Source organism: Monomorium pharaonis, chromosome 3 (genome assembly GCF_013373865.1).
Source record: "Monomorium pharaonis isolate MP-MQ-018 chromosome 3, ASM1337386v2, whole genome shotgun sequence".
NCBI lineage: Eukaryota > Metazoa > Arthropoda > Insecta > Hymenoptera > Formicidae > Monomorium > Monomorium pharaonis.
Genome location: NC_050469.1, coordinates 29,563,768 through 29,590,694, shown reverse-complemented (window position 1 = coordinate 29,590,694; position 26,927 = coordinate 29,563,768). Strand labels below are relative to the sequence as shown.

At 39.6% G+C, this 26,927-nt stretch overlaps 3 protein-coding genes across 4 annotated transcripts in view; 2 read left to right on the top strand and 1 right to left on the bottom strand.

Annotated features, from left to right (window-relative positions):
• Window positions 1-934: 934 nt before the first annotated feature.
• Window positions 935-6,797, top strand: LOC105828736 (apoptosis inhibitor 5). The gene is made up of 9 exons (XM_036285078.1): window positions 935-1,187; window positions 2,384-2,545; window positions 2,651-2,816; window positions 2,950-3,110; window positions 3,201-3,398; window positions 3,903-4,094; window positions 4,423-4,806; window positions 4,937-5,087; window positions 5,184-6,797. The coding sequence occupies exons 1-9, from the start codon at window positions 1,113-1,115 to the stop codon at window positions 5,270-5,272; spliced, it is 1,578 nt and encodes a 525-aa protein (XP_036140971.1). The 5' UTR covers window positions 935-1,112; the 3' UTR covers window positions 5,273-6,797.
• Window positions 6,798-7,192: 395 nt separating this feature from the next.
• Window positions 7,193-8,404, bottom strand: LOC105828737 (mediator of RNA polymerase II transcription subunit 7). The gene is made up of 3 exons (XM_012667221.3): window positions 8,075-8,404; window positions 7,605-7,757; window positions 7,193-7,537 (listed from the first exon to the last, which is right to left on the bottom strand). The coding sequence occupies exons 1-3, from the start codon at window positions 8,402-8,404 to the stop codon at window positions 7,340-7,342; spliced, it is 681 nt and encodes a 226-aa protein (XP_012522675.1). The 3' UTR covers window positions 7,193-7,339.
• Window positions 8,360-26,927, top strand: part of LOC105828734 (tyrosine-protein kinase Btk29A) — a 34,530-nt gene continuing 15,962 nt past the window's right edge. Inside the window, exons 1-4 of one of the 2 annotated variants that reach the window (XM_036285074.1) lie at window positions 8,360-8,435; window positions 9,800-9,988; window positions 13,857-14,115; window positions 15,019-15,354. In XM_036285074.1, coding sequence (XP_036140967.1) covers window positions 9,818-9,988; window positions 13,857-14,115; window positions 15,019-15,354 — 766 coding nt within the window. In that variant the 5' untranslated portion in view covers window positions 8,360-8,435; window positions 9,800-9,817. Of the gene's footprint in view, window positions 9,090-9,799; window positions 9,989-13,856; window positions 14,116-15,018; window positions 15,355-26,927 lie in introns of both variants that reach the window. The other variant, XM_012667215.3, reaches the window with a different exon arrangement.

The following is a 26,927-nucleotide window of genomic DNA, read 5'->3' as shown; positions in this document are numbered from 1 at the left end:
CACATTCGAGCAAAGTGTGAAAAGGATACGTTCGGTAGAATATCGCGAGTGCTAATTAAGTGATGAAGTACTACTAGTCGTCGTGCGAGCATTCGTCTCTGTTCGTTGTATTTCGCGCAATCATACAGAGATACAAAACTCTGGGAGCGAATTGCTCTATTTAATTCGATCTGTTCAGTGGTTCAGTGTGCCTCGACGTGCATTCAAACGATTCTTTTTCGGATTTCGTTTCGTAACGTCACGCATCATACCACTTTTCTGCCATATTTTCTTTTTTGATTTGCTGCCAATCAGACGAGTCGTACTTTTCACGTATTTTTTCAAATGTAACGGTCGCGCCAAGTGAAATTCTCGCATGCGGTTTACGTTTTACTCGTGAGTGATATATTATCCGTAATATCGGGAGTGCCGAATAAAGTATTGGGCGATCGTTATTAATGTGCGGTTCGAGAATAGCAGGATGATGTCAGCAGAAAGTATTCTAGAAAAGGAATGTAGCAGTAGCAGCAGCAGCATCAGCAGCAGGAGCAACGACAGCAATCGGTGAGTGAATTTTTATCAAATTAATTATTTGAATTTATATTATCTATATGTAGTATTACACATTTATAGAACACAATTATGCACATTTACATAAAACAGATTTAAAATATGAATGCATATAATTGTAAAATTTACGGGTATAGCATGAAACAAAACCAAATAAACGTGGACATAGCATAATAGAAGAGACTCAAAAAGTCATGCACATTACCTACGGGATTCATAGATATTTGTCTACATAGTTCAATGTGTACATTTTGTGCACATAGAGGCGCTGATGGATGAAAACACCTAAAACGACGCGATGGCCGCTCTCAGGTTCCTCTCTGCAGATAGGTAGCGCTCGTTTTCCTTCTTCTTTTTCTCCGGGAGGGGAGGGACCGTCCCCGTGCCCGTCTGCCCGCACGATACGCTGCCATCTTTGTCGTTTCGGTGTGTTCTACTGTTCTCGTCCATTCGGCGGTTATTACGCGTGTGGCGTGTCCATCTAGGATATAGAGCAATATAGAGTTCAGTTGCGTTTTCTTGCGTCCTCGAAGGGGGTCCAGGTTTCGCGTACGATCTTCACGATGAGTACCGACAGTATTGAAAAGCTATACAAAAACTTCGGTATCCTTGCCGACGCTAAAGACAAGCTCGTGCAGGTACGCATATAACGTCGGGCATGGTTAGCAATGTTGGGCGCCGGCCACGCTCAGTTAAAAATGTACATATATGGTTGGAGCTTTCACCCCTGATGCGCTTCCGATTAATGCTATGTTTCATTGCGACGAATATTCGCGCAATAATTCTACGTCACATTGCACGAATGCATCTCGAAATGCACTGCCGAAGACGCCGCGAATACCGCGTGCGTCTAATCGCATGCCGCACGATTTTCCGAATCAAATTTTTTTGTTTCTTTTTTTTTTTGTTTTTGTCGCCGCGAGGACCTGGTGCTACGGTAGCTCGCCGAAGACGTTTCTTGTGTACAAAGAGCCACCGTAGTCGCCCGCTGAAAATTTTTGAACATTGGCGTTGCGACGATTGATTGTTTACCACTGCGCTTTGTAATAATCTCAAGTTTAAACATATGTTTTTCTTTCACTATTATAATAGTTGTTTAATGAGCACAATATTATTCTGATAATAATAGTATTAACCATTTTCACACAAACAGAAAGTATTTTGAGTTTGATCAAGTTTCTTATAATTTCCAAAAAAAATCATACTCCTTTCTTATCCTTTCTTAAAAAAACCAAAATTAAATACATATAGACTATTGGCCTGTTCTTTTTAGCTTTACTGCTGCACTGGTACAATAAGAAAAAATATATTTGTCTCACTTTAACTTATTGCACTAGTGCAGCTAAAAAGAAAGACAGATCACTTGTTCCAATATTTACTGTCACAACTAAAAATCTGATTCATGTTACGTTTACTATAGATTTTCTAGCAATGAATTTCAGAACATAGTCTTAATCTATAAACATGAAAGTATATTCGTGAATTTTTTAGAATTCTTATCACTTTAAGTAGATGACTCACTACTCAGACGTGAAATACCTCTGCCTATACAAGGTGATGGTTTGCAAATTAGAAGGGTTAATATATATGCATTATGGATTAAAAAATCAATTTTTATCCTTCCTATTGCATGCATAAAAAAGAATATTCTTGTTCTGAAAATAGTTTTATTTTATATATGAATAGTATTTTTTCTCATAATACCATGCTTAGCTTGTATTATTGATCAAGTCATGTGTTATTTCTTCAAATCTCTCACAAACTTTTATAATATAAATTTATCAAAGAAACTTTATCATACTTATGAGTTACTTAAGTATTGTTTATATTGTAGCATGAAAAGGAATATCTGGAAATACTAACTGCAGTTAAAGGATCACCTAAGGAAAAAAGATTGGCGTCGCAATTTATTGCAAGGTTTTTCAAGCATTTTCCGAAACTAGCGGATCAGGCTATAGATGCTCACTTGGATTTGTGCGAAGATGAAGATATGGCTGTGAGTTTTCAAATACAGATCAGTCTAAATCTCAATTGTTTCTACTTTCAAACATACCTGAAATGATAAGTTACATATATGTAATATCTTTATTTTCCTTTACAGATTCGAAAACAAGCTATTAAAGATTTACCAGCGCTTTGTAAAGATAATAAAGAACATACAGCAAGAATTGCAGATATTTTAGCACAATTATTGCAAGCTGAGGATTCTTCAGAATTAGCAGTTGTACATAACAGTATTATGTCGCTTATGAAGAGTGATCCCAAAGGTATATTTATTGTTTCATAAATTACATTTATACATACATATTTATTTGACATAAATAAAGTTTGGCATTTGTATGACCAGATTATAATTGTAGGGTTCTTTATTGAATTAAAAAAAATATTTTATATTTGCAGGTACCTTAAGCGGATTCTTTAGCCAAATTCTTAATGGCGACGATGGGACAAGAGAACGTTGTATAAAATTTCTAGCTACCAAACTTAAAGCAATAGGACATGACATTATCACAAAGGAACCAGAAGATTTGTTAATTGCAGAATGTAAAAAAGTATTACAGGTAATTTTCAATAATTTGTTTATTATAATAATGTATCAACTCTTGACACATGTATTTTTATTTTTAAATAATTGTTTTTTATGTATATAGGACGTGACTGCTGATGAGTTTCACAGTATTATGGAAATCCTTGCGTGGACTAGATTGGGATCTACCGTCACTGGTCAACAAGAATTGGTCGATATTACAATAGAACAGGCGGAACTTTCTGTACCTTTTAAGCATACTAATGTTGAGCAATGGAACAGATTAGTCCAATGTGTTAAACATGCTCTTCCATTCTTCAGTGTATGTATATGCTTTTTCGGTATTTCTTTAATTTTTATTTAATATTTTAGACATGAATAATACACACATTTTAACTCTAAAACGTTATCGATATGAATAATACGGTATTATTATTATGCAAATTTATATTTGAGAAAAAAGCTACTTTTAATCAATGTAACACAAGATTATCATTTTTTACACTTTTATTGACAAACTGAATGTAACGAAGAATTTCATAAACATAAGTTAGTGATATGAAATATTATATGTATAGTTCAAGATCTTTATGAACACAACTTAATAATATAGAGTACTATAGTCCAATGTCTCTTTATAACAATATATAACATGACATTAAATACATTGATTCAGCTCAGCAATGCTATGTATGCGTTGCTATAGCACACAATTATATATTTTATTTTTTTCTACAAGTTGGTCATATTTACATATGATAGAGTTTTAGGATTTATTATAGTATTAATATTTTATCTGTATTTTAATATTTTTATTCTTTTTTAGTCACAGATAGATTCGTCAAAATTTGTTTCATATATTTGCGTGCAAGTTTTACCACATCTTTCTTTGATGACTTCTCCCGATGGTCGAGATATTCAATTGGAACTATTAAAGTTGCTTGCTGAATTAACTGTGTTTTGTGGAATAATTGAAAAACCCGAAGATAAAGTTCAACAACTTTACAATACCCTTATTGTAAGTATTTCTTTATATACATACACACGCAATTTTGACACTAATTTTCGCATCATATCCAAAGTTTAATAATTATTATAATTTAATTTGTTATTTTTAAAACTTATAAAATTTAACTTATTAACTCTTCTTTCAAGTTAAAAATTTATTTAATATAAAAGAAAAAAACTTAGTTTATGATCTACATTGTAATTATTATTCAGAGTAATTTATGAAAAATTATAACATTTAATTTAATATAACTGTTTAACTTTCGTATTTTGTTGATTGAAATTATTGCATATTGCTTATTATTATTTATTATTTATTGGCACTTTAATTATTTCAGACCTATATGCCACTTCCTCCAGCTACAGAAATTACTGATGTACCAAAGTTACAGTTTAGTCATGTGGAATGTTTAATGTATGCTTTTCATAAATTGTGTAAGCAAACTCCCGAATTTTTGATAAAGGATCCAGAGCAGCTTAAAGAATTTCGATTAAGATTACAATATTTTGCGAGGGGCATTCAAGGTTACATAAAGAAGTTACGTGAAGCTATTAGCGGAAAGACGGAAGAAGAATTAAAATCTGAGGAAAATCAGTTAAAGGTTGTGGCATTAAAAACAACCAACAATATTAATACTTTGATCAAAGATCTGTTTCATTCACCTCCTAGCTTCAAGAGCATCATACATCTTTCGTGGAAAACGCCTTGTAATGACAAAAAGGTAATTAGTCTTTGATACAGTTGCTATATAATCTCTAAATGTCCTGCAAACATATATATCTACAATTTACATTTGTGAGTGCTTTGACTTTCAATATTGTAGTTTTATTAACTTCTATTGTCTGTTTTAGAATGAAAAAAATTCTGCTCAGAAAAGACATACACCGATCACATTTGGAAACGACAACAGCCCAAATAAACGCAGCAAGGAAGATAAGAACAATAAAAGAGAAATATATACACCTCCTAGTGGCAAATACAGTTCGAACATATCAAATTATGGTAAGAAAATGTGTTGAAACTTGAAGAGACAAATTTTCATTTAAGGTTATTAATTTTGCTTTTTGACTTTATTATTAATTTTACTTTCTTTTTTAGGCCGTGGTAGATTTAAAGGTAACAGGCCTAGAGGTAGAGGCGCTTTCAGGACAAGAGGTCGTGGTCCATGGCGAAAGAATTTTTATTAATCATAAAATTCATTACAATTGAAAGCAACTAAAATTGGAATAACGATACGAGCACATATTTGCTTCCTAACATCGATCAAGTATTTAAAAAAATCTTTAAAATTTAACTTTATTAGCCTTTACGGCTCTATGAAATAATTTCATACTAAATTTCAAGATTGATAAATTTCCATGTGACAAGAATTAGAAAATCAACAATTGTCAAAATATCCATTATTTGAATGACATGGCAAGGAGATTTGGATAGAATGCAATTGTGGCATTATACGAATATTTTTCTTATTTAATTCTTATAATATGAACTGCAATGAAAATATCCAAAATAATTCAGACATAAAGTAAATATATGGACAATGAACGTATTCAAATAATATATAACGCATACAAATGTATTAAGAAGAGAGAACACTATCATTTATTGACGGATTTCATGAAGGGGTCTTGGAATCGTATACGAGAAATTGAAGAAAGAAGATATTTCGAAATACAAAACTTGTGAAGATAATATTATTTGAAAAAATTGAAAAAAATCTGACGAAGATAGTGCAAAAAGTAAAAATATTACGCTGTTATCAAACTGGAATTTAAAACCACGCCAACCATTTGAATCACAAGGCAACATCGATATATCGATCGTTACAGAAAGCATGGAATTATGGAAATGGAAAAGGAAACGGTTCTTTCCTCCTAAAAAAATTTCAAGATTGGAAGATACAAAACACACTCTCCTGTATCCATTCCTAAATTAGCTTCTTCCTCGCTTCCTTTCCAAATTTTTATATTTATTGATATTTGTTAATATTTATCTGTTAACAGGATTGAGCTAGCAGAGAATTTCAGACCGATTTGTTGCCAGAGCAGTTTAATCGAAGAAACATAAGATATAATAATTTTTTCTATTGATAAAAGAACTATGCCTGTATACATACACTTGTATGTACAATTTGAGAATTTTGTTTCAATTTTCATAAATATCAAAAATATTTGTATATTATATAAAATTACATAAAGTACATATTTTTAATACAAATAGTTGTAAAGAAGAGTGATTTCATGAGTCTGTGTTTCTTCGATAAATACGATAAGATCAATCGGAGCGGCAGTTATCACAGTTTTTCTTTTGCAGAAAATGCATGTTAACCAGAGACATTTGGAAATTAGGAGGACTGGACCTTGGCGTCATATAAATACTTATGTATATTTTTTCCCCATTACAGGATTCTTTCAAAAACAAATGCAGAAAAAGAGGTGGAGAAAGCAGAGAAACTACTAGGAAAAATTAATTAATATTTTCCTTTCAGGAACTTCCTTCCAGGCGGATATTATTGTGTTTATTATTATGTATATATATATATATATCTCCTTCATGTGAATGCTGTTTTAATTGAGGTGAGTTTAAAAAGTTTTTTCCATCTTCCCTTTCCCCTTATCCATCATTATCGTATCAAAATATTTTTCGTGTTATCTATAAAAATTCGTAAATATTGTTTCTAATTATTTCAATAAATAATATTATTTAATACTATGTGGTGTTTTTTTACCCAGTAAATGCAAGTGAGAAAATTACTAAAAAGAAGTAACCAATTAAAAAAAAAATTGTTTCTAAAACGAGCAGGTAAATTACTGTACGTATGTGCGTTTCAGCACTTATATCTAATTTATCCTATATTTAAGCTTCTACTGTATTAATATGTAAGAATATATTGTGTTAAATGCGCTTAGATTGGCACATTCATATGTATGCAATTTCAGTCTTACCAAATCTAGAGTATACGATTAATATTCAGAATTATGTATTATTAATGTATAAATAAATAAAACTTGAAAATTTTTTGAAGCAACCAGAGTTGGTCCATTTGAAAAGGTAAATACGCAAACAAGTAAATTGCAGACATTGGCAGTGATTCTTTAAGGGATATATTTATTTTAATATTGTCATTTTATTAAATAACTAATAACACTTAAAAAAACATTTCATCCTTATCTATTATTACATTTATATGTATAATGGTTCTGAAGTACTCATTGGTAGATCAAGTTATACGTTTGGAAATAATGAGCGATACCTCAGAACAGTCCATTTGAAGAAAGCATATCGTCTATCACTTTACACATGATACGATCGCTTGGGCTACAAGGATCCTGGGTCTGCTGTTCGAAGCCTAAGTTATCCATGGATTCCATGGCATCTGTGTTTATCGCAAGTTTGGAGTCCAGTTCTGTATCAGGAAGCATCTGTAGAGCATGCTGCAGTATTTCTTGAACCTGGATCAATTTCAGAATCAGCAACATGTATATGTGATCGTTATGAACAAAAGTTAAAAAAATCAACCTTTTCAAGATGCTTTTGGAAACGCAACGTTGTCTCTTGACGTTGCCTACGCTGCAGCTCCATCATGACTCGCAATGTTTCCCTGGCTTGATGCGGTCGAAATTCATTTAGCAGGTGATGGATATGAATAAATAACAAACTAAGATCTTCAACCTGCAAGAACATTGGTTGTTACAAAGATGGTACGTGACACCAACATCTTCCTAGATAGTAAGCTGATATTATTAACATCAAAATGACTTCTTTGACATTTCTCCTTGACCCCAAAATGATGACAAATAATGTCAGCTTGCTACCTAGATGTCTCCAGTCCATCTCCATTCGTACAGATTAACTTTGCTTTCTATTTAACTTCCCTCTTATCTTCCAATTCTTAGTTGAAATCAAAGTTAATTTACATTGGCAGAAATGGACATTAACGTCTAAATCAAAATAACTTTTGAACGCAGATGAATCCAGCGAGCACATACCTTTTCTGCGCGTCTTGGGCTGTCGGGGCACTGGACCAGCAGGTCAATCAGATCCAGGAAGTTGACGAGCAACGAGTGATTGAGCTTCTTCAGCTCGCGCCGACGGTCGAAGTGCTGCGGGTACAGCCGCTTGATGCCCTGGGCCTCGAGCGGCCTGATGATCGTGTCGTCGGCGTTGAACACGTTCCCGAACATAGAATAGCTGTCGTGGATCGGCGGCGGTGGCCGCGGTGCTCGTCCTCGCCGCACATTCTCGTCCGTGTACAGATTGATGTATTGAACAGGCGGCAGCGGCAGCGAGCTCACCTGTATCGCTTCGGGGGCCGCCATACTTCGGCGCCGACGGTGGATAACGACAACGGTAATGAGATACTCAACTCATCGACGACGAGACGCGATAGGTTATGTCGCGCGTCATCTCCCCTCTTCCCCCCCCCCCCCAAGATCACGCTCTTCCTCGGCCGCGAGACGGTCCCGTCCACCCTCTGCGCTGTACACTCGAGGAGAGGCCGCTCCTCCCGCGCGGGCGGTGCACCACGGTGCAGGTAAACGACTGTTGCGAGCAAAGCAAAACAACAAGACAACAGTCTCGCGCGCGCGGTCCCCTAGTCCGCCATCTTGCTACGTCGTCAGTCGCGGTCGGTCCTACGCGGGTCGAGAAACGTCCCGGCACCGGTTTGCCTACCGTTGACCCGGGGATAATCCCAGTGATTGGGATCTCCCTCGCGCCTTTTCTCCCCGACGATAATCGCGCGGGGCGTGGGGATCGCGTGCGTCGTGCCGGTCTTCCCCGCGTCGCCGCGCTGACCAGCGCGGTGCGGCATTTCCTGACATCTCGGCGAATTCCCAACGTCGCCGCGAGAGACGTCTCCGTTTTGACAGATCGGTCGGTGTGCGCGTACGCGCTCGTTCCACGTGAACCCCCATTGTTTGGGCGCCGCCGGCGGCATCATGCACCCGACGACGTGCGCCGGGGCCGCGGGGTGGTAGCAGCCCCGCGTACGTCCGTCGCATGGTAAGGAAAGGAGGCGCGGTCCTCGGAATCGGTGCGGAATCGACCGGGCGCGTTCCTCGATCCCTCGCGGTGTCGCGACGTCGTGGAATTCGAATTCGGAGAATGTGAGAACGTCGGCCCGACAACCGCGGGGCCCCTCCTCTTGGCGAGGAGGTCCGTCCGCTCGCGTGCGCGCGCGCGCGCACTCGCCCGCGCCTCCTCGACTCCGCCTCGTCGTCCGGAGGATTCCGACGGGATCGTCATCCGCGACGACGGGAAACGGAGCTCGTTAATTGCACCGGACGCACGTGAGCGCCGGAGTCGTCGGTCGAGCGCGCTCGCGGCGACGGGCGGGTGGTACGAGGAAAAAACTCTCGTGTGCTATATTTAGATGTTTCTTTCGCGTCGTTACTTATCTCGAGCGGACCGGATAAGCCGGATCGGCCGTGGGAGAGGGAGAGAGATAGAGATAGAGAAGGAAAAGAAAGAGCAAGAGAGCGTGGACTTCGAATGTAACTTTTTGTGTCATTCCGTTCGTTCCAGAGAGAGAGAGAGAGAGAGAGAGAGAGAGAGGTGTTCGAATTAGGGTGTTGTGCAACAAGTATCAATTCTAGTCCCCCTCTCCCCCCCTCGTGTTTCGCCGGGAATATCGACGCCCCTCCCCCGTCCTCCCCCGACGTCCGTCCTCTAGCAGCTCTGGTGCGGGAAAATGACGGTTTCATTGTTGCTAGGGAGGCCCTCCTGTTGTGATGGCAGGGAAAGATGGGAAGCTAGAGCCTAAAGGTGGAGGAGACGTTATACGGCAGGGATTCATGGTGAAACGCTCCCAGAACAAGAAGCGCTTCACCCCGGTCAATTACAAGCAACGATGGTTCGTCCTGACAAAACACTATCTCATCTACTACGACGGAGATGGTGAGGTGAGTAGTTTCCCGGAGTCTATGAATTTTACCTTGGGATTTTCGAGCGGATTTAAATCAAAATCGAGATTCAAACTTCACGTGCGTTCGGAGCCGCAATTTTTTTTTTTCACGTGCCCCTCGAAAAAGTTTTTCGAGCCATTTAATTTGTTCGAGAGAGGGGCAATCAAAAGCAAACGCAATATAATAATCATTTAAATTGTTTACAAACAATTTTTCTTTGCGAGAAATATAAAATGTTATTTCCACGTATTAACGAGTACAAATGAAAATAATTATTTTAATTGCGCTTTTCCGACCTCGCGGTAAATTCATCGATTGTATCATTGTAATTAATATCTTTAACGGCATTATATTCAATTAAAGAAGGATCGGTTAGCCGATTTTGTCCGATAGTCGAGCTGAAATAATTTTTTTTTAATTTTAATTTGCTAAAATTTTTCTTTTATACGAAGCAGTAGAAACGGAAAGAGCAAAAAGTATTTGGAAAGCGACATTGCTATTTGAATGACTTAATTAATTCAAGGCGCGAAGTCTGTGAAATATCAAGCGGAGTTGCAGTTTTAATGCAGTTCGTCCTTGTCACGTTTCCGCGTGCATATCCCAGCCAGCTTGTTTTTCATTTAATAATACAAAAATACGAAATCCGTTGATAAGACGTATATTACATTTTGCTAAAATTTTAATAGATTTAATTTCAGTCGACGGTATTACGTTTCAATAAAATTTTTGTTTTATTCAAAGAAATTGTCACTATAAAGAGAGACCTTGCAGCGAATAGCCGATTAATATGAAAATTATAACAGCTTTGCGACGGGCAATTATATTTTCACAAAAACACTCGGTGCTCGTTTTAAAACCTTTCCTCTTTAGATTTGCATGAAATTCATGCATACACACGTGAAAATAACATTAATCAATTTTTTTGAATATGAGGATAAAGTTAAGATTGCCTGTTTCGGATCTTGGTGTACTGAATATATAATTTTTCTATTAATTTAATATTCTCAACTTAAATTAACTGCGCGGCGACAACTTTGTCGGTCTTGAAATAGTTACTAACTAAATGTCGATGCTTAGAACTATCTTTAATCTCTTTAATTAAACAAATAAATATACAAATAAATTTATATATATATATCATTCAATATAGCTTTTTTAATTGAAATTTTTTTTTTAAATTTGAATTTTAAAAACCTACCTTATACAATTTTGCGGAACAGTCACAAATTTAATTAGCTATCGAGCCTAGTTGCAAACACGGGCGGCGCGATTATAATGCGATTGTTGTTTCCGTCGGACAGGAGCATTCGAGGGGAGGGGGGGAGGGGGTGTCGTGCGATCTCCTCTTTGTCGCGTCGGAGCTCCCTTCAATCTGGCGACCGAGCGAGCCAACGGGGGTGGGCGACCGGTAACTATCGGCTCGGTAACCGCGCGCGATCGCGACTAGTACCAATAGCTATCTCCGTTGTTAAGCGAGCCGAGTTAGGGGTAGGCGATGGAGTCTACCAGGCTGCTGCTCTCGGTAGGGGGTAGTGGATAACGTGTATAAAATTCGCGGCGCAGGCGCCCCGCGTGAATTCTGCCTCCTCCTCCACCTCCTTCTCCTCCTCGTCGTCGCCTCCTTCCTTGTCGTCGTTTGGGTTCCTGATGCTGCTCAGTCAGCGGCCGTCGTTCGAGGTCGGTCTCGACGAAGCACGACGAGTCCCGTGGGGTCTTCCGGTTCCGTTTCGACGCTCGGTATCCTTCCGCGAGAGTTGACGGTCCCTCGGACGAGTCTATGACGCGTCTTTAATCTCTTTCTCTCTCTCTCTCTCTCCCTCTCTTTCTCGAGGGTGACGTGGTAGCCTGGTCCACGACGCGACACAGTCGTTCGCCTGGTCCGAATCCTGATCCTGTGATCTTCGATTTACTCGCGGGACCGAGCTATATACCTGTCGGGTCTCGGGATCGTACGACATAGACGGCGATCAGCTGTGCGCTCTCTCGGGCTGCCTTTCTCTCATCGCTTCTATCGTTCTCATCGAGTCGACGTTTCCGCGTGTCCTCGGAACCGTAACCGATCTCGTGGATCCAGTGACGCAGTGGTCCACGTGCGGATTCCCCCCGTGACCCCGACCTCTCGTCGTCGGACCGTTCTTCACCGTCGCGTCGCGAGGCACACCGTACAACGTGGAGGTAAAGAGAGTTTCGGAGATACCTACCTTTCTCCTCCATTGCTTTTGTTTGATTAGTCGCCGGATGGAGAATCCATGTTGCACGATACCTATATGAATCCCGCTAGGAATGTCCCCCGGGGAGGTTCGCTCGATGCGCGCTCGTAAATTACTTTTCCACGTCCGGAGCGTAGATATATCATTCTTGATGTTCCGAAACTAGATCCGCTATTACGATATGAGTGTCTTACCGCGATTTGTTTTCGTCGTCCAAAAATCGACATCCCGAGGTATTCGTCGCAGAGGTATATATCGTGTTCAAGTGCGATTGGGAATATCCTTCGGCAGCGAGTCTCTTCCTCGATGTCTCTTTTTCGACACTTGACACATTTTCACATTCACGATATCTGCACGAAAAGAAAAAGGTTTTGCTGAATCGTCTAAAAATGTAGCCCGACACAGATCTGAAAGTAATTTTTTTTTTTTTTTATGTGGGCTTCAAAATAATCGTGTCGGATATTTTGACGCTCAAATGTCAAAGCTTTTCACAACGTTCCTCATCACGCTTGAGCTTCCTATATAATTATTTTCATGGTTCAACAAAATTATTTGATATCTGTATCTCGAAATTTCGTCGAGGTTTATTATTTTAATGCAAATGTGGTTAAAACGCGTTTAAACAAGTCATTTCTGCAGTTGAATTTGCTTAGTTTCAAAGTAAGAAGTATGCATATTAGCGTATACATTTAGTAAATAATAATAAACTAAATTCTGAAAATAATGTCATTACGCAAACATTCCTGTTATTCCTGAAACACTGCACTAATTTTCTCTCCCTCTAAATTCCGTTTGTGAAAATCGTTGGTACACAAAAAAGAAAAACAATTTTGTTGTAAATCTAAAAATTTAACTACATTAAGAGAAGAAAATAATTGCAGAGACCATAATATTGTTATAATTTGTAGTTATTTTGCGCACTAAACATATTTTCATAGTTGTACAACAATATAAATTATAGTTTGTTTAAACTATATTAAAATTCTCATAATCATAATATTGGTCTATGCAAATTATGATATGGTTACCATAAATGGAGATTTTAATATAGTAAGTTGTACTCTCTTAGAAAGGATTTCTGATGCCGAGACAAAAAGTATCCTTGACATATTTAATCTTATTTTTTTTAATCTTACAACCTCATGTAATATAACAATAAAATAAGATTAAGATTAAATAAGAAATTTTAGTCAGATCGGTCTATTCTTAAATCTAGAATATAATAAGATTGTTACAAATTTACTAAATTATTTTAAGAAAATTAATAAGATAGCATCAAAAATTATTTTATTCTAGATTTAAGAACTTTCCATTTAAAAATAAAATATTTTTTTGATAATAAATATGGCGCTGTATCGATTTTATAATAGCTTGAAGAATAATAGCATTAGGTCTAGAAATCTTTTCTGTGAGTATACTATAAAATCTATTACAATCTATTACAATATACTACAATCGTTATAAGCATAACTATAATTACACGTTTATTATTAGCAATATTATAGTAATAATTACAAAAATGATATTCCTGACTATAATTATTTTACTATGCGATTATAGTCGCAAATATTACACTTATTTCTCAGCGTAGCAGCCGCTCCGAAGTTTGATTTCTGATGAAATGACGTTAATGAGAGATTTGTTGCTCGTTGCAGCGGCGCAAGGAACGCGGACGGATCGCCGTGGAGAGCGTCCACGTGGTGGAGACGGCCAGTCTCGGGAATGGTAGCACCGGCGGAGGCGGTGCCGTCGGCGACGCGGCGGTTGGCGGCGATGCCGCCGGCGGAGGCGGCGGAATCCCGTCCGGGTTACCATTCCAGGTGGGATACCGTGAAGCCGGCCAGGAGTACACGCTCTATCTCCTCGCTGCTCGCGAGCAGGACCGAGCCGAATGGATGCGTGCCATACGCGCTGGTGAGTGCATCTTCCTCTTCCTTCGCTCCCGCTTCTTTCCTTTCTTTCCTTTCACGTATATTCGAATTCGAATCGTCGCATTTTTTAAGATTACACCGTTGAATATTACAGGATCAAATTTTATAAAATAACAATTTGCTATTTTTAACCTTTGTGTGTGATTTTTATTATTTTATCGTAAAACACGTGTTTAGAAAATAACTGCGTTTAAACACTTTTGTGCATGGTTGAATTGTTTAATTTCAAAGCATGCATATTAACAATTACGTTTAGGTAAATGATAAACTGTAAATTTCAGTTAGTTTTAATGTGATTCTTGTATTAAGTTGTTTAATATTATTGTTTTAGTTTAATTAACAATGTATTGAGTGGGAGCAATGACGACACGGGACGAGTTAAAAATAACTCGAATTGGGCACAATTGGACATTACGAATTTAATAATATACCGTTAATCGATAGTTCGAATTTCATACATATTGCGTTTTTAACTCAAATTGACTCAAATATAATATAATTCAATTTTAAGCATTTAATAATGGAACATTAATGCCGGAGGCTCAACTTTTTATCTGTTTACCAATGTGGGAAGATTGTTGATATGCCGTACACATTAAAAAAATGCAAGGAAATGTAATAATCTGCAAGATCCAGGTCCATGGTGATGTTGTACGAACAGCATATGCTTATATATAAGAGGGAGTTTTTTTTTTAAATATATTATAAATTACAGTAAATATTGTTCTTTATTATAACGGGCGCAGCGTTCATTAAGTTAATATTAAATTCCGCGAAGAATAACGTTCTAAGAAGCGGTCATGCGCGCTGCCGTCGTAATCTGTCACTCGAAGCGCGATATGTCATTCCTAAGAACGATTATACAAGCGTGCCTTTCATTTTGCAGTGTGCAGCGAGAATTCGGGGCTGAGCGGGCGCTATCACGCGGGCCTGTGGAGCGGGAAACGTTGGTCCTGCTGCCGACTGTCGACGCGCTCCGCCGAGGGCTGCGACACCTGCAGCTCCTGGTCCTCCTCGAAGCCGGCCGTGAACGCCGCCGCCGCAAATCCGTCCTCGACGACGACGTCGGCCTCGACGACGTCGACGTCCGTGCCCGGCGTAAACAATACCACCATTTCAACGAACGCGTCCGTCACGTCCGATCATCGTCCGCAATCCACGACCACGAACGCCGAGGCGAATAACAATCCGATCGTCCAGTCGCAGACCCGCTCGACAATCGGTTCGTACTTTTAACATTTACACATCTAGGTTTACACAAGCGCTCCGGCGGAGCCGTTTAATTTGGCCCTTCGTTGACGAACGATGCGCCTCTCGTTTCAATGGTCAAACCGAGGATTAACGTTCGTTTAATAATGGATTTGTTAATTGTACTGGATAAAAAATTGATCTGGGAAATATTTATCTATCTCGCTTTTTTAATAATCGATGCACCGTTCGATTTTGTTGTACACGATATGGCTGTACGAAATATCGCATTTACGCAACCATCGAACGCGCTAATTACGACCCGATTGGATGTATAAACAATCGGAATATTCGGGTAGGCTGCTGTAGCAGGCGGAAGAGATATTGCCCGGGCGAATATATCGGAATAACGTATAATAAAGTCGAAACCGGCGGTCAATGGTGCAGCGATGTATGTAATTAACTCTGGTCGCGGCTTTATCTCTCGTTAATAAATATTCAGCGTAAGCGCGTTGTAGCGAATCTATCTTGTTTCAAGATCGACCGTCGGCGCGGTTATAAGTCATCCCGTCGTCGACGGTCGAGAGCGAGATTATTCATATTAAGCGGCAGATTTCCCTAACGTACGAGGAGGAAATCTTATTTTCGGCGTGCGCGGAGGACGATAGGAGAGAATTGTTTCCGAGCGGTTAATTCTCTGAGTCCCGGATTTTTCTTATATCTTGCCCAACGGCTCGGATCCCTATGACTTGGAAAAGGCTCGTGCATTTTCCTAAAGGCGGAAAATGTCGACAGCTAGGTCTCTCCTAGACGGACGGAGAGAAAATCTCCGCTCTCTCGCGAAATTTAGACTTTTAACGAAAGAAGATAATGGATCGCGTGATTTCGTTCCAAAAATAAGCACGATTGACAAGTTACACTCGAATGTGTGTATGTGTCTCTGTGTGTGTGTGTATGTGTATAAATGCACGCGTTTTCGTTTCTGAAAAAGCCTTTGTCGTCGATCTCCCTGCGAGGAGGAAAAACGATAAAACAGAGAGAGCTCCCGCTGTAAACAGAACGGTATCCGGGCGACGCGGCACGGCGTGATGTCGGTGCCTCTGGCATCTGTCACGAAAACTTTTCTCTCAGACGGCGGAAGCGTGACATTTTTCCGCTGAAACATCCCGACTCACTTTTCGAAGCGCGGCGAACCCGAGACTCGCAATCGCCCCGGTCAAGTGTCATTCTTCGCCAATAACCCGGCCGCTCCAGTTCCTTTATCATCCGGAGGCGGCGACGAAACGGAGAACCAGAGACTCTTCCGCTCTCTCTCTCTCTCTCTCTCGCTCTTGCTCTTTCTCTCTTTTTCTCGCCGGTAATGCGCCCGATATCGCGCGCGTATCGGGTAATTGAAATTTCGCATCGCCGCGCGGCTTCGCGACGCGGCGCGCGATGAACGCGCGCATTTCCATTCGACGCGCGGAAAATGGATTTCGAGATGAGGGAGGGAAAAAAGAAATCCTCGAACGTGGATTAATCTGATTATAAAGCTCATTACTCGGGGATCACGGAACAAACGCGAACTTTGAGGAAATAGACTTGTCGCCGATGAGATGTATGACGCAGTGAGAGAAAGAGAGAGAGAGAGAGAGAAAGAGAATGATATTATAGAGCATGAGTTTCCCGTGGTACTTAAATTTGCGTAACTCCCGCTCGCGAATGTCCAGAAGCGTGACATTCTACCCCGAAGGCAAGTGACGCGGACGACAGTTTTTGCGAAGAGAAACTTATTATTAGATAGCCTTTCATGAAAAATCGATACCGCCGTGCCATTGAGAGATAATCGCGTAAAATACCCCTCCAGATGCCTTTTATCGCCCGCCCTGCGTTTGCTGCGATATCCGCGAATATTAATGTGGCTCGAGTTTAAGTTATCAGGCGGATACTTTCGGCGCTTCTTTCCTGAGAGGTTTATCTTTCCCCGGAGTGTGCCGAGAAGAAAGGGGCGGGGGGAAAGAGGGGATAGTCCGTCATCCATTCGCGTCAGAGAGGGTGAAGAGGGTAAATCTTGAAGAGAGTGAATATATTGGTGGCGAGAGTAGAAGGGAAGGTCCGCCGGTCGGCGGCCGGCGAGGAACCCGCGATCGTCTTCGGGGAAGCCGATCTACTTAACGGCAAATTGAATTTCAGACATTTTAATTGCAAATTCGCGGTATTGAAATGCACTTAATACTCCCGGCCGGCGGCGCCCGTGTGTATGTGTGTGTGTGTGTGTGTGTATCGAAAATATTAATTTAATCTCCGATCAGTCAAATTTATTTCGCGAAATAATACGGAGGTGGCGGTAGTTAAATCCAATTAATTTGTCTGTAATCAAAGAAGCATTTTCACGCGCAGGTTTCATCGTATTCTATCGTTCGTCGTTCCTCTTTCTCTCCCCCCTCTCTCTCTCTCTCTCTCTCTCTCATCTTTCCAATAGTTTTTGCCAAATAACTTAATGGTGTTACGTAACGACCGCCGCTATCCGGTTAACAATTATCCCAACTTCGGTCGGCGTAATCGCCCTGGGCGTTTCTCGATAAATTGAGCCTGAAATAAAGTTTCGCGCGCGGCGTTATATAATATCCATCCCCTACCCCCTTCTTCCCCGTTTAAATCACGATCGTTCGGAGATCGGCGAGATTCGCGGATCGGAAGACCTCGCGCTCTGAATTATCATTCGCGGCGGCGGCGGCGCCGTAGCTCGGGCGGCCTTCGCATTCCGCGGTTTCCGCTTGCATTTATGCATCATGTGATATTCGACATCCTCGGCTTCCTCGGCTTGCGGCGCGACGCGATCAATCCGCGTCTTAATTTATGCGGGCAACGGCAGGATTCTCCCGTGTGAAAATTTCGCGAATCTGGAGCGCGAGCTTGCGTCGGATGCGAGAGATTTCAGAGCGAGAGTTTTAACAAATGGATTTGAATAGTCTTTGTGAGGGATAACGCGTACTGTCTCTCTCTCTTCCTTTCTTTCTGTGCTCTACCGTGCGCTCGTTACTCCTTTTTGCCTTTGACGCCGGGGGAGTATCTCGCGCGTTTTCCCTCCCGTTTGTTCGCGGGCCTTCATCTTTCATCCTTCGGATCCTGCCGCTTTAATTTGCCCGCCGCGATATCAGACGTGACACGACTCCATTATACGAACGTCGAGTAGGTCGAGCACGCAATTAACAAGTTTGCCTGAGAGGGGTGAAGAGGGGAGGGGGGGGGGGTGAAGCGCGACGAGACAAGACGAGGCGAGGCGCGCTACAGCTACAGTTAGCAAATGAATGCAGCCGAGAGCTAAATCTTAACTACCTCTGATGTTGCAGTAAACGCGGCGGGGGCGACGGGAGGGAGGGGAGGGAGGAGAGAAGCGCCTCGCGAAATGCAGGCCTCGGCCTTTCTTTTCTCGAGCATCCTCGACTACGTCGCGGGTGCTGTATACAACCGCGGAGCAAAGCAACCCCGTTTCTTCTTCTTCTTCTTCTATTTTTTTCCTCTGCCTTCTCTTGGATCCGGGACGATATTTTCCTCGCGACGCTGCCAATCGAATCCTCCTCCGCCGAATGTCAATCGAGCCGATTCAGTCGCCTTTTCGCGACTGATTGTTTTCCACGTCAAACCGTGGCTTTTTCGCCACGTTTCCGTCTGCCTTTCTCCGGCTGGTCGACTGTCACACGTTCGAGAAGATCGTCGAACAATCTGCACGCCACGGCAGCATTCCGCGAAAAACCGACGCAGGAATACGCCGGAGCTCACGGAACGGATAATCAATAAATAGCAAGAGAAGGAGAAAGATTTGATTAAATAACCGATAAAGCGCAACCGGTTCGAAATCCCCCGAAGTTACCGCGATTGAGGGTGGGAGGGGGAGGGGGGGGGGAGAAGAGAGAAAGGGAAGAAAAGGGAATGTAGACGGGAACGGCGAGCTCTAAAGGTTGCTCGAGAAAGGTGCCTGTCGAAGGTGCCTAACGATCTAGCTCAGTCGATGCAACCTCGTGCGCGCCGCGGCACAGATTCCGCTCTTCTCCTTCTGCTTTTCCTCCTCCTCCTCCTCCTCCTCTTTCTCCTCCATCTCTTCCTCCTCGGGGCTGCTGTCAAATCTCTTCGACGACCTCGAACGAATCTGCGAGAAGGGCCCCTCGACAGTTCTCCAATGTTCCTAGTTCTCTCGCGAGGTGAATGTCGCCGTCGAGCGGAGTGAGTGTCCCGGGTGATCGCGCGGAGACACGTGTCACGATGGCTGATCCGGCGATAGTAAGTGCCAATTAAATCGGAAAGGTTCGTGCCGAGTAGTTCGGGAATAGAGATGGCTCCGATGATGAGCCCCGTCTCTCGCGATACGCTGTTATCCGCCGGCGCGTGTGAGCGCCGCGGAGATGTCTTTCGAGTGTTCCGATCGCGTTGGGTGATCGCGCTTACATGTAGTAGAGGAAGGCCTCCAATGCTGGCGCAGGCCTCGTAAAACGGGGCACCCCTTTACTCCAGAAGAAACTAAACTTTACACTGATAGATCTGCGGGATCTGCTTAGGTAGGGTAAACTCGGGTATGATGGCCATAGATTTTTTAAATGCAAAACAGCATACTTTAATTTTTATTATTTTTTAATGGCGTTTAGTATATTACTTCACTGAAACTTAAAGCACGCAACACTATCGACATTATACAGAAAATATTGGATAACAATTTTATATTATCAGAATGTTGAAACATAAACATTGGCCATCTTTCACAATTTTTAGGGAAGAGATAGCCATGGTATTATAGGACTGTTGGCCATATATATTTATGTAGTTAATATTTATAAAATAGTTTAATAAAACTTATAATTTTATATATTTAGTGCTATTGTCACATACTATCACATATTTAATTTTATTTTCAAACATTTATATTAATTAATGTTTATATAAATCTATTTAACTTATTAACAGTACTGAAAAAAATATCCATGATATATCAAATTTAAAATATTAGATGCGCCGCTTAATTCTCGTCTTTTTTATAAAAGATATACATAAACATTTAGTCCGAAAAAAGTCATGGGCCATCTTATCTAAACTGTAAGAGAAAGATAGTCATAGTATTTAAAAAATAGAAAAAGAAATAAAAGATATAATCACACGTTACAATTTGCATACCTTTATTATGTGTCTAACGTTAATTGTGACAGCTCAACCGTAATTCATTTGACGTTGTGGCAATTTTTAATGAACACATGAAAAACTTTGCAGGCAGTATCAAAAATATTATAAAAACGCAATATAATGTCCACAATATTGTTATTTTAATTAGTACACGCACATAAATTACAGTAAATATCGATTATCTGTGAAAATAATTACACACTATTTTGAAATTATTGAAGAAATTATAATCATTGGCCATCTTTTCCGTATGGCCATCATACCCTAATTTACTCTAATTAAAGAAACGAAAAAACTCACGGTTTGTCGCATTTTTCTATATAAAATCTACTAAAAATGAATTTAATTTAATCTTGTGGAACAATATAAGGTATGTTTCTAATCAGCAAAAAATATTTCATAATATCGAAATGAAAGACTTCTAGGATCCCTCATATACGTTAACTTAAATATTTTACACAAGTGACTCGTGTTAGAGGAAGAGAAAAGGAAAACGTAGTCTACTATGTTTGTCTTGGAGCCCAATTTATCAGATGTTTATTTTTTATTATGCTACGAAAACACTAATTATTACAACGTGTGAAACAATATTATAAAAGCTACTATATCACCTGATAGAAAATGTTGTCTAATATTTATACCGAATACACTAAGAAAATTATCCGATCGAATTATCCTTTGAAAACGAAACAAATATTTAAGATAATTTAAACAAAAATCCCACCGCGATTCATTATGGGAATACAATCAGTCCGAAAATAAACGGATTAGCCGTTTAAAAAGTGATGAACCGATAATTCTTTTCCATTATCTGATTTTCCGATAATTTTATTCCCAATGAACCATGGCCGAACTTTTATCCAACCTACACTGTGCTAAACATTAAAGAATCAAATTTAAATTCCCTTGAGTTAAATAAAACTTCGTTATTTTTAACTTCCATATGTGTCGAAATCTATTATTTTAGCATAAAACGTGCAGTTAAAAGAACAACCATACCTAAACTCGTTAAATTGCTTAGTTTTAAGGTAAACAGCGTCCTAGGTCCATTTTAATGTATGCACCTAGTAAATGCCAAATTAAATTTTAGCCAAATTTAACACCTAACATTGAGTTAAAGTGCTAAACTATATCGTTTTATTTAAATTAACGACGATAATTTATGAGTAGAGGCCTGTGGAGAAATAATAAAAAAAAAACTAAAATTGGATATAATTTAACGCTATATCATAAATATTTGTTTCTTACTTTTCGGCAGGATAATCCGATCGCTATTTCTCAAATATTTTTCTCAGCGTGGATATATGTATATCAACAATTGTTTCTTCCGATTCGATCGAGAGTGGTAAGTTAAACTTATACTCGTTGAAAGTCACCGCCGTATTTTCCTACTCTGTCGACGAGAAGAAGTGACGAATGAGCCAAAGTTCCTAAAACGATTTCGATAACTCTTTCGACCTTAATTGCCGATCCGGGTCGGTCCTGACTTCACCCGGCCCGAAAGTTCGGCTATAAACTCTCCGTCCGATTGCCGTAGTTGTCGGTTCTGCGCGAGCCGCGCATATACAATACGTTGGAACGGAAGTTAAGTTACTTCGAAGGACACGAGCTGACTTCGGATTACAAACACAGATCATCTCTTTCGACGTGGTCCTCCACCACGAGATCACATCGCCTCGCAACACACAACAATTTCTCTCTCTCTCTTTCTCTTTTCCCCTTTTCTTCTTTCCCGTTAAATGCGCCTAAGATATATAGAGCGATTCCGGAGTCTTTGCCAATTTCATTCGCGTTTCGCAAATAGGATTATGGCACGTTTCGAGCGCGGAGATAGCCGGTTCCAGTTCCCTAACTGCCACTTCGGCAATACCGGTTCCATCCCGTCCGTAAAAATGCCTCTCTAGCCGCGACCCCTCTCACTGTTAAGGTGCGTTTAGTCAGCGATGCGTGCCACGTTATTACCGCAGGCTAGATTAGCTTTCCTACGCGCCACCTCTTACGTCACCCCCTCTCCTCCCCCTTGGACCACCTTCTTCCCTTTGCTCTTTAATTAAAATTTCTTTAAGATCTTATTGGGTCGAGCTATAATACGTGACGAGAATTTGCTTCCAGCCAATCACCCGAGCCCTGCCCTTTTGCATTTTTGTTGAATATTTAAATTGTTGCAATTATCAGAAATTTGATGAGAAATACGATATTGATGAACGTGATATCATTCAAAAGCGATTGGATTATACAATTATGCAGAACACCTACGCGCGATCATCGGGGATATTGATAGTCTCTCGATATATGGCATCTCGTGAATTATTTTCTTTCACCTCTATCTCGAATACGAGGCTAACTATTCTTATGCCAGGTGAGTTCGCGAGAAGAGATAAAAATTTGTAAGAGATGAAATTTATATATAGAAATCGAAACCTGAAATGTGTCACCAAAAGAATTCCTTTATTATGAGCCAATGGTATAATTCGGTAATTTGGCATTTGACTAAATTGACACTTTGGTTTATTTCCATCACGTATTTCGAATTATCTTATTGGATGAATACAAAAAGTAAATGTTTATTATTCGTATAATATTTCGGGCTTGTTAGCTCTGTATACACGGTTTTATATATTTATATCGTAATTTAAATAAATAAACGAAAATACACCGCGGAAATTTTAATTCTTTCCCATTTTCACAAAAACATATATTGTGCTATTAAATCTCTCGGTACGCAATTTTAATACGTTAATGTTTCATGTACAAACTTGTTTACTATCGAATTTCTTTTTTACCCTTGAAAATCACGAATTTCCGTGGGATTTTATTGGTATTTTATTGGTATTAAAAAAATTGTTTTAAATTTTATTTTTATATTTAAATTCTATCTCTTTCTGACAAAATTGTTTTCATGTTCATTTTTTTCTTGCAAAAAAAATGCAAAACTATATCATTACTCTTTAGTAGTTTCTTAAATTTAATAATTAAAACTTGTTTTTCTCTATAATTTAGATAGTATAGAATCTTTTAAATCTTGAAACTTTTTACAATTTCTTAATATTTAAAAAAAATTATTTTTTTCTTTAAATTTCGCGATATCATTTGGTCTCCCGATTTAGATCGTTAAGAGAGAAAACTCCAGACATCTTTCTTCAAAAATACGGAATGGAACTTATATCAGACATGTGACGTTCATAGATTTCGTTCGATATTTCCGTGACTTACTCTTTCAAGATTGCTTGCTTCTTTTGTAGACAAGATGAATTACGAAAATAAAAAAAGTATGCGCTTTCCAAGAGACTGGAAGAATTTTTTATGCGATTCATGTATGAAGAATATTGAATGACGTTACTTATTTTTTCGTCAGAGAGGGCAAGCAAGAATGTATCGCGGTTACGCACGGACACACCAACACGTGGGCCAGCAAATATTTCATATATGTTAGACAATATTTCAGGTCTTCTAAGTGATTATTATTACGTAATAAGAACGGCACTTCTGTCAAATCTGATCGTAGGGACACGTACAGGTTTTATCCTTATAAACTCACCTGGTACAGGACAGATCAGATTTATATCTAGAAAAGAACCAAAGAAGATAATTCACGATGTATCATTTACGAGGGATAAAATTCCTTACAAAATATATGAGAGATATGGTGCTACTAATATCAAACTGATATAATAATTGATAATATCTACAATTCTTGAAACCTCTGTGTACAAAACTTCAGTCAGATTCGTCAATTAATCTTGTTGCGATAGCTATCTATATAAACTATTTTTATTCTTATAATAAGGATTGCTTGAATTTCGATTTTTTCATTTTTAAAGAAAGCAAAGAAAAAAAAAACACCTTAGATAGCTGACAATCGCGACAAACGCAATTGGCGAATCTATCTAGACGTAGCCGTGTCGCAGACATAAAAAGAGTCGTGCGTATTCGTGTCTAAAAATAAATGGACAAATAGAACAAAATAAAGATAAAACTTTATAAAATGAAAAAACAACTTTAACTTAACGTGATTTTTATATTTCGAATCGATCATTTCGATTGACAAACAAAATCAAGGATCACCGATCGGCATTTTTGAAAAACGCATTTCGCGAATGGCGTTTACACCAAAATGTTGTTGCGAACTTAACTTCCCTTTCGCAAACGTCGGAAGCGCGAGGTAGGATTGAATTAATCGCGTTAGCTGATACCCGCGAGTTCGGCACGGTTCTCCATTATTCTCCACTGACATCGGGAGTCTTATTGAACGATCGGTTTGTCTACGCGACGGCTGAGGCGCGATGATAGTGCACGCTTGAACTGGCAAATGTATATCGTTTGAATTGATCGGCGAGTACAGAATAAGGACGATGGAAAGTGTTGCGATATTATACAGCCGTGGACACTATTCAGTTTGCTTGAATGGCGGGTAATCGGGCTTGCGAATGAAGACGAATGAGTCTTCCTCCGGTTTGTGTTCGAACGAACACGTCGCGGGGATGAAGGAGGATCAGCCGGATGACTATGAGACGAAACTCGTTCGATTGCCATTGGTCTCAGGTGATGTTATTTATTGTCGCTTTGACATCAACAAAGTGGCGTTATTTATTGTCCTTTTGATGTCATCACTGACATCTTTTTACGACATTTTGACGGCAAATAACGTCAGCTATTCGGGAACTGTTGGCGACCGAACAGTTCCGAGATTTCACTGCGAAGTTTCACGGTCAATATTTTTCTTCGCCGATCCTTTTACACGTTTACCAGACTGATATTCATTATCGTACAGCTCACAGTGTTAGGTAATACACGGAAGTTCTGCTGTCCCCATCGATATGGATAGAAATGTCGGCTAAATGTCGATATAGCTAATTTAAATTTTTGTCATTGCTGGAAGTTAAATATTTAAGATAAAATACATTTCCTGTGCGAGGTACAACTTTATTAGGTGAAATTGAAAGCGCGCTTTAACGCGAATAGCTAAGAAAGTGGCAGCTATTCCTCGATGTCTTACGCGCATTTGAATAGAAATTATTTTACGAAACACTGACGCATATATTTGATCTTAGCAACGATTATTTTGTTGCGGTAGTTACATTTTAATAAATTTAACTTTGGCAACAACGATATTAACTATCCCTATTATATTTTAATATCTTAACTGTCATGACTATATTTTAACTGATCGCTTTCCCTGCGTGTATTCCTCAAATCACTTTCGTATAATTTCGAATGCCTCGATAGATGGCAATCTTTTGTTTATCTTTTATTTGATAAAACACATCATATGCAACGAGCACGAGATCTTATTATCTAATTGCACGTCCAAGGCTAATTTTTGATATACCGTAACTTCATACGAGTGTCTTATTCGGCGTCCAACGTAAAATATTATTCGAGGTTTCTGTTTCTTGCTTGTGATTTCTCTCTCTCTCTCTTTCTCTGTCTCTTCGGCCTTTTACCTTTGTTTCTCAAAATAATCCCCTTCTCCGTTTGGCAAAGTCTAGTCTCTGCCGCGGAGTGGAGAAGTCTTCGTGCGAGAACAACACGACGCTTCCGACCACCGTAACAAATAAGGCCGACTCGCTACGTGACGGTATTGGCAAATGTGGATTCAATAAAAGAGGAGTGTGTGGCGAGGCGAGATTGAATGTACTTCGCAGCTTCTGGCCTAATGGCCTCTGACAGTTACATCGTGTATTCCATGCTGCTGCATTGCTACGCGAGAGAACCGTTCAAGAGAAGCATTTAGCTGCAAAGTACAGACGACGGGGAAGTAAAACGGGTCCCACATGTTGACGAACATACTGAGTGAATCCCGCATGCATGCATATTCATTTGTTTTTTTAATTTATACATTACCTCTTATTCGATCAAGCAGATTCGGAAGTAACTTTTAAACTTAAATAAAGTACGCATTGACTTGACGTTCATTAATTTATTTAAATATTATTAATAACTTATTTAATGCATTATCTTAAACATGTAAAATCATTAAAATAGTTAGAGGCAATAAAACCTGCTTGCCATTTGCGTAATAAATAGATTGATATGCATAAGATGCATATAATTATAATTATATATAGCACTGTCTGCTGCACCTTTTGCAAAAAAATTTATAAAAGAACTATTGATCGTTGTATGAATTAAGAAAAAATAATTAGAGAAAGTTGTGCGGAGTATACGATAGATTTCGTACTGTCGTCGGGTTAATTACTGTCACGCGTTATAAGACCACGGAGCACTCGAAGAAGCACTCAGGGGAAAGTAGCGCATAAATCCAAATGCATATCTGAATATATTGGACTGTCACAGGGACGCCGCGTCCCGTGGAGCGCGCAATTGTGTCTCAATGGAGATTCATCCGCGACCGCGGGAACCGCAAATGGAAAACCGTCGTAAAAAGCGCATTTCAACCTCCGTGTCTGCTCTCCGTATATCGATTGGTGCATCGGCAGCCACGATCCTTCCTTC

Coding starts and splice junctions, on each gene's coding strand:
- LOC105828736 (XM_036285078.1), top strand. CDS start 1,113: ATGAGTACCGACAGTATTGAAAAGCTATACAAAAACTTCGGTATCCTT. Junction 4,095..4,422: donor AACTTTACAATACCCTTATT/GTAAGTATTTCT, acceptor TAATTATTTCAG/ACCTATATGCCACTTCCTCC. Junction 5,088..5,183: donor TTCGAACATATCAAATTATG/GTAAGAAAATGT, acceptor TTTCTTTTTTAG/GCCGTGGTAGATTTAAAGGT.
- LOC105828737 (XM_012667221.3), bottom strand. CDS start 8,404: ATGGCGGCCCCCGAAGCGATACAGGTGAGCTCGCTGCCGCTGCCGCCT. Junction 7,758..8,074: donor GCCCAAGACGCGCAGAAAAG/GTATGTGCTCGC, acceptor ATGTTCTTGCAG/GTTGAAGATCTTAGTTTGTT. Junction 7,538..7,604: donor TCCAAAAGCATCTTGAAAAG/GTTGATTTTTTT, acceptor AAATTGATCCAG/GTTCAAGAAATACTGCAGCA.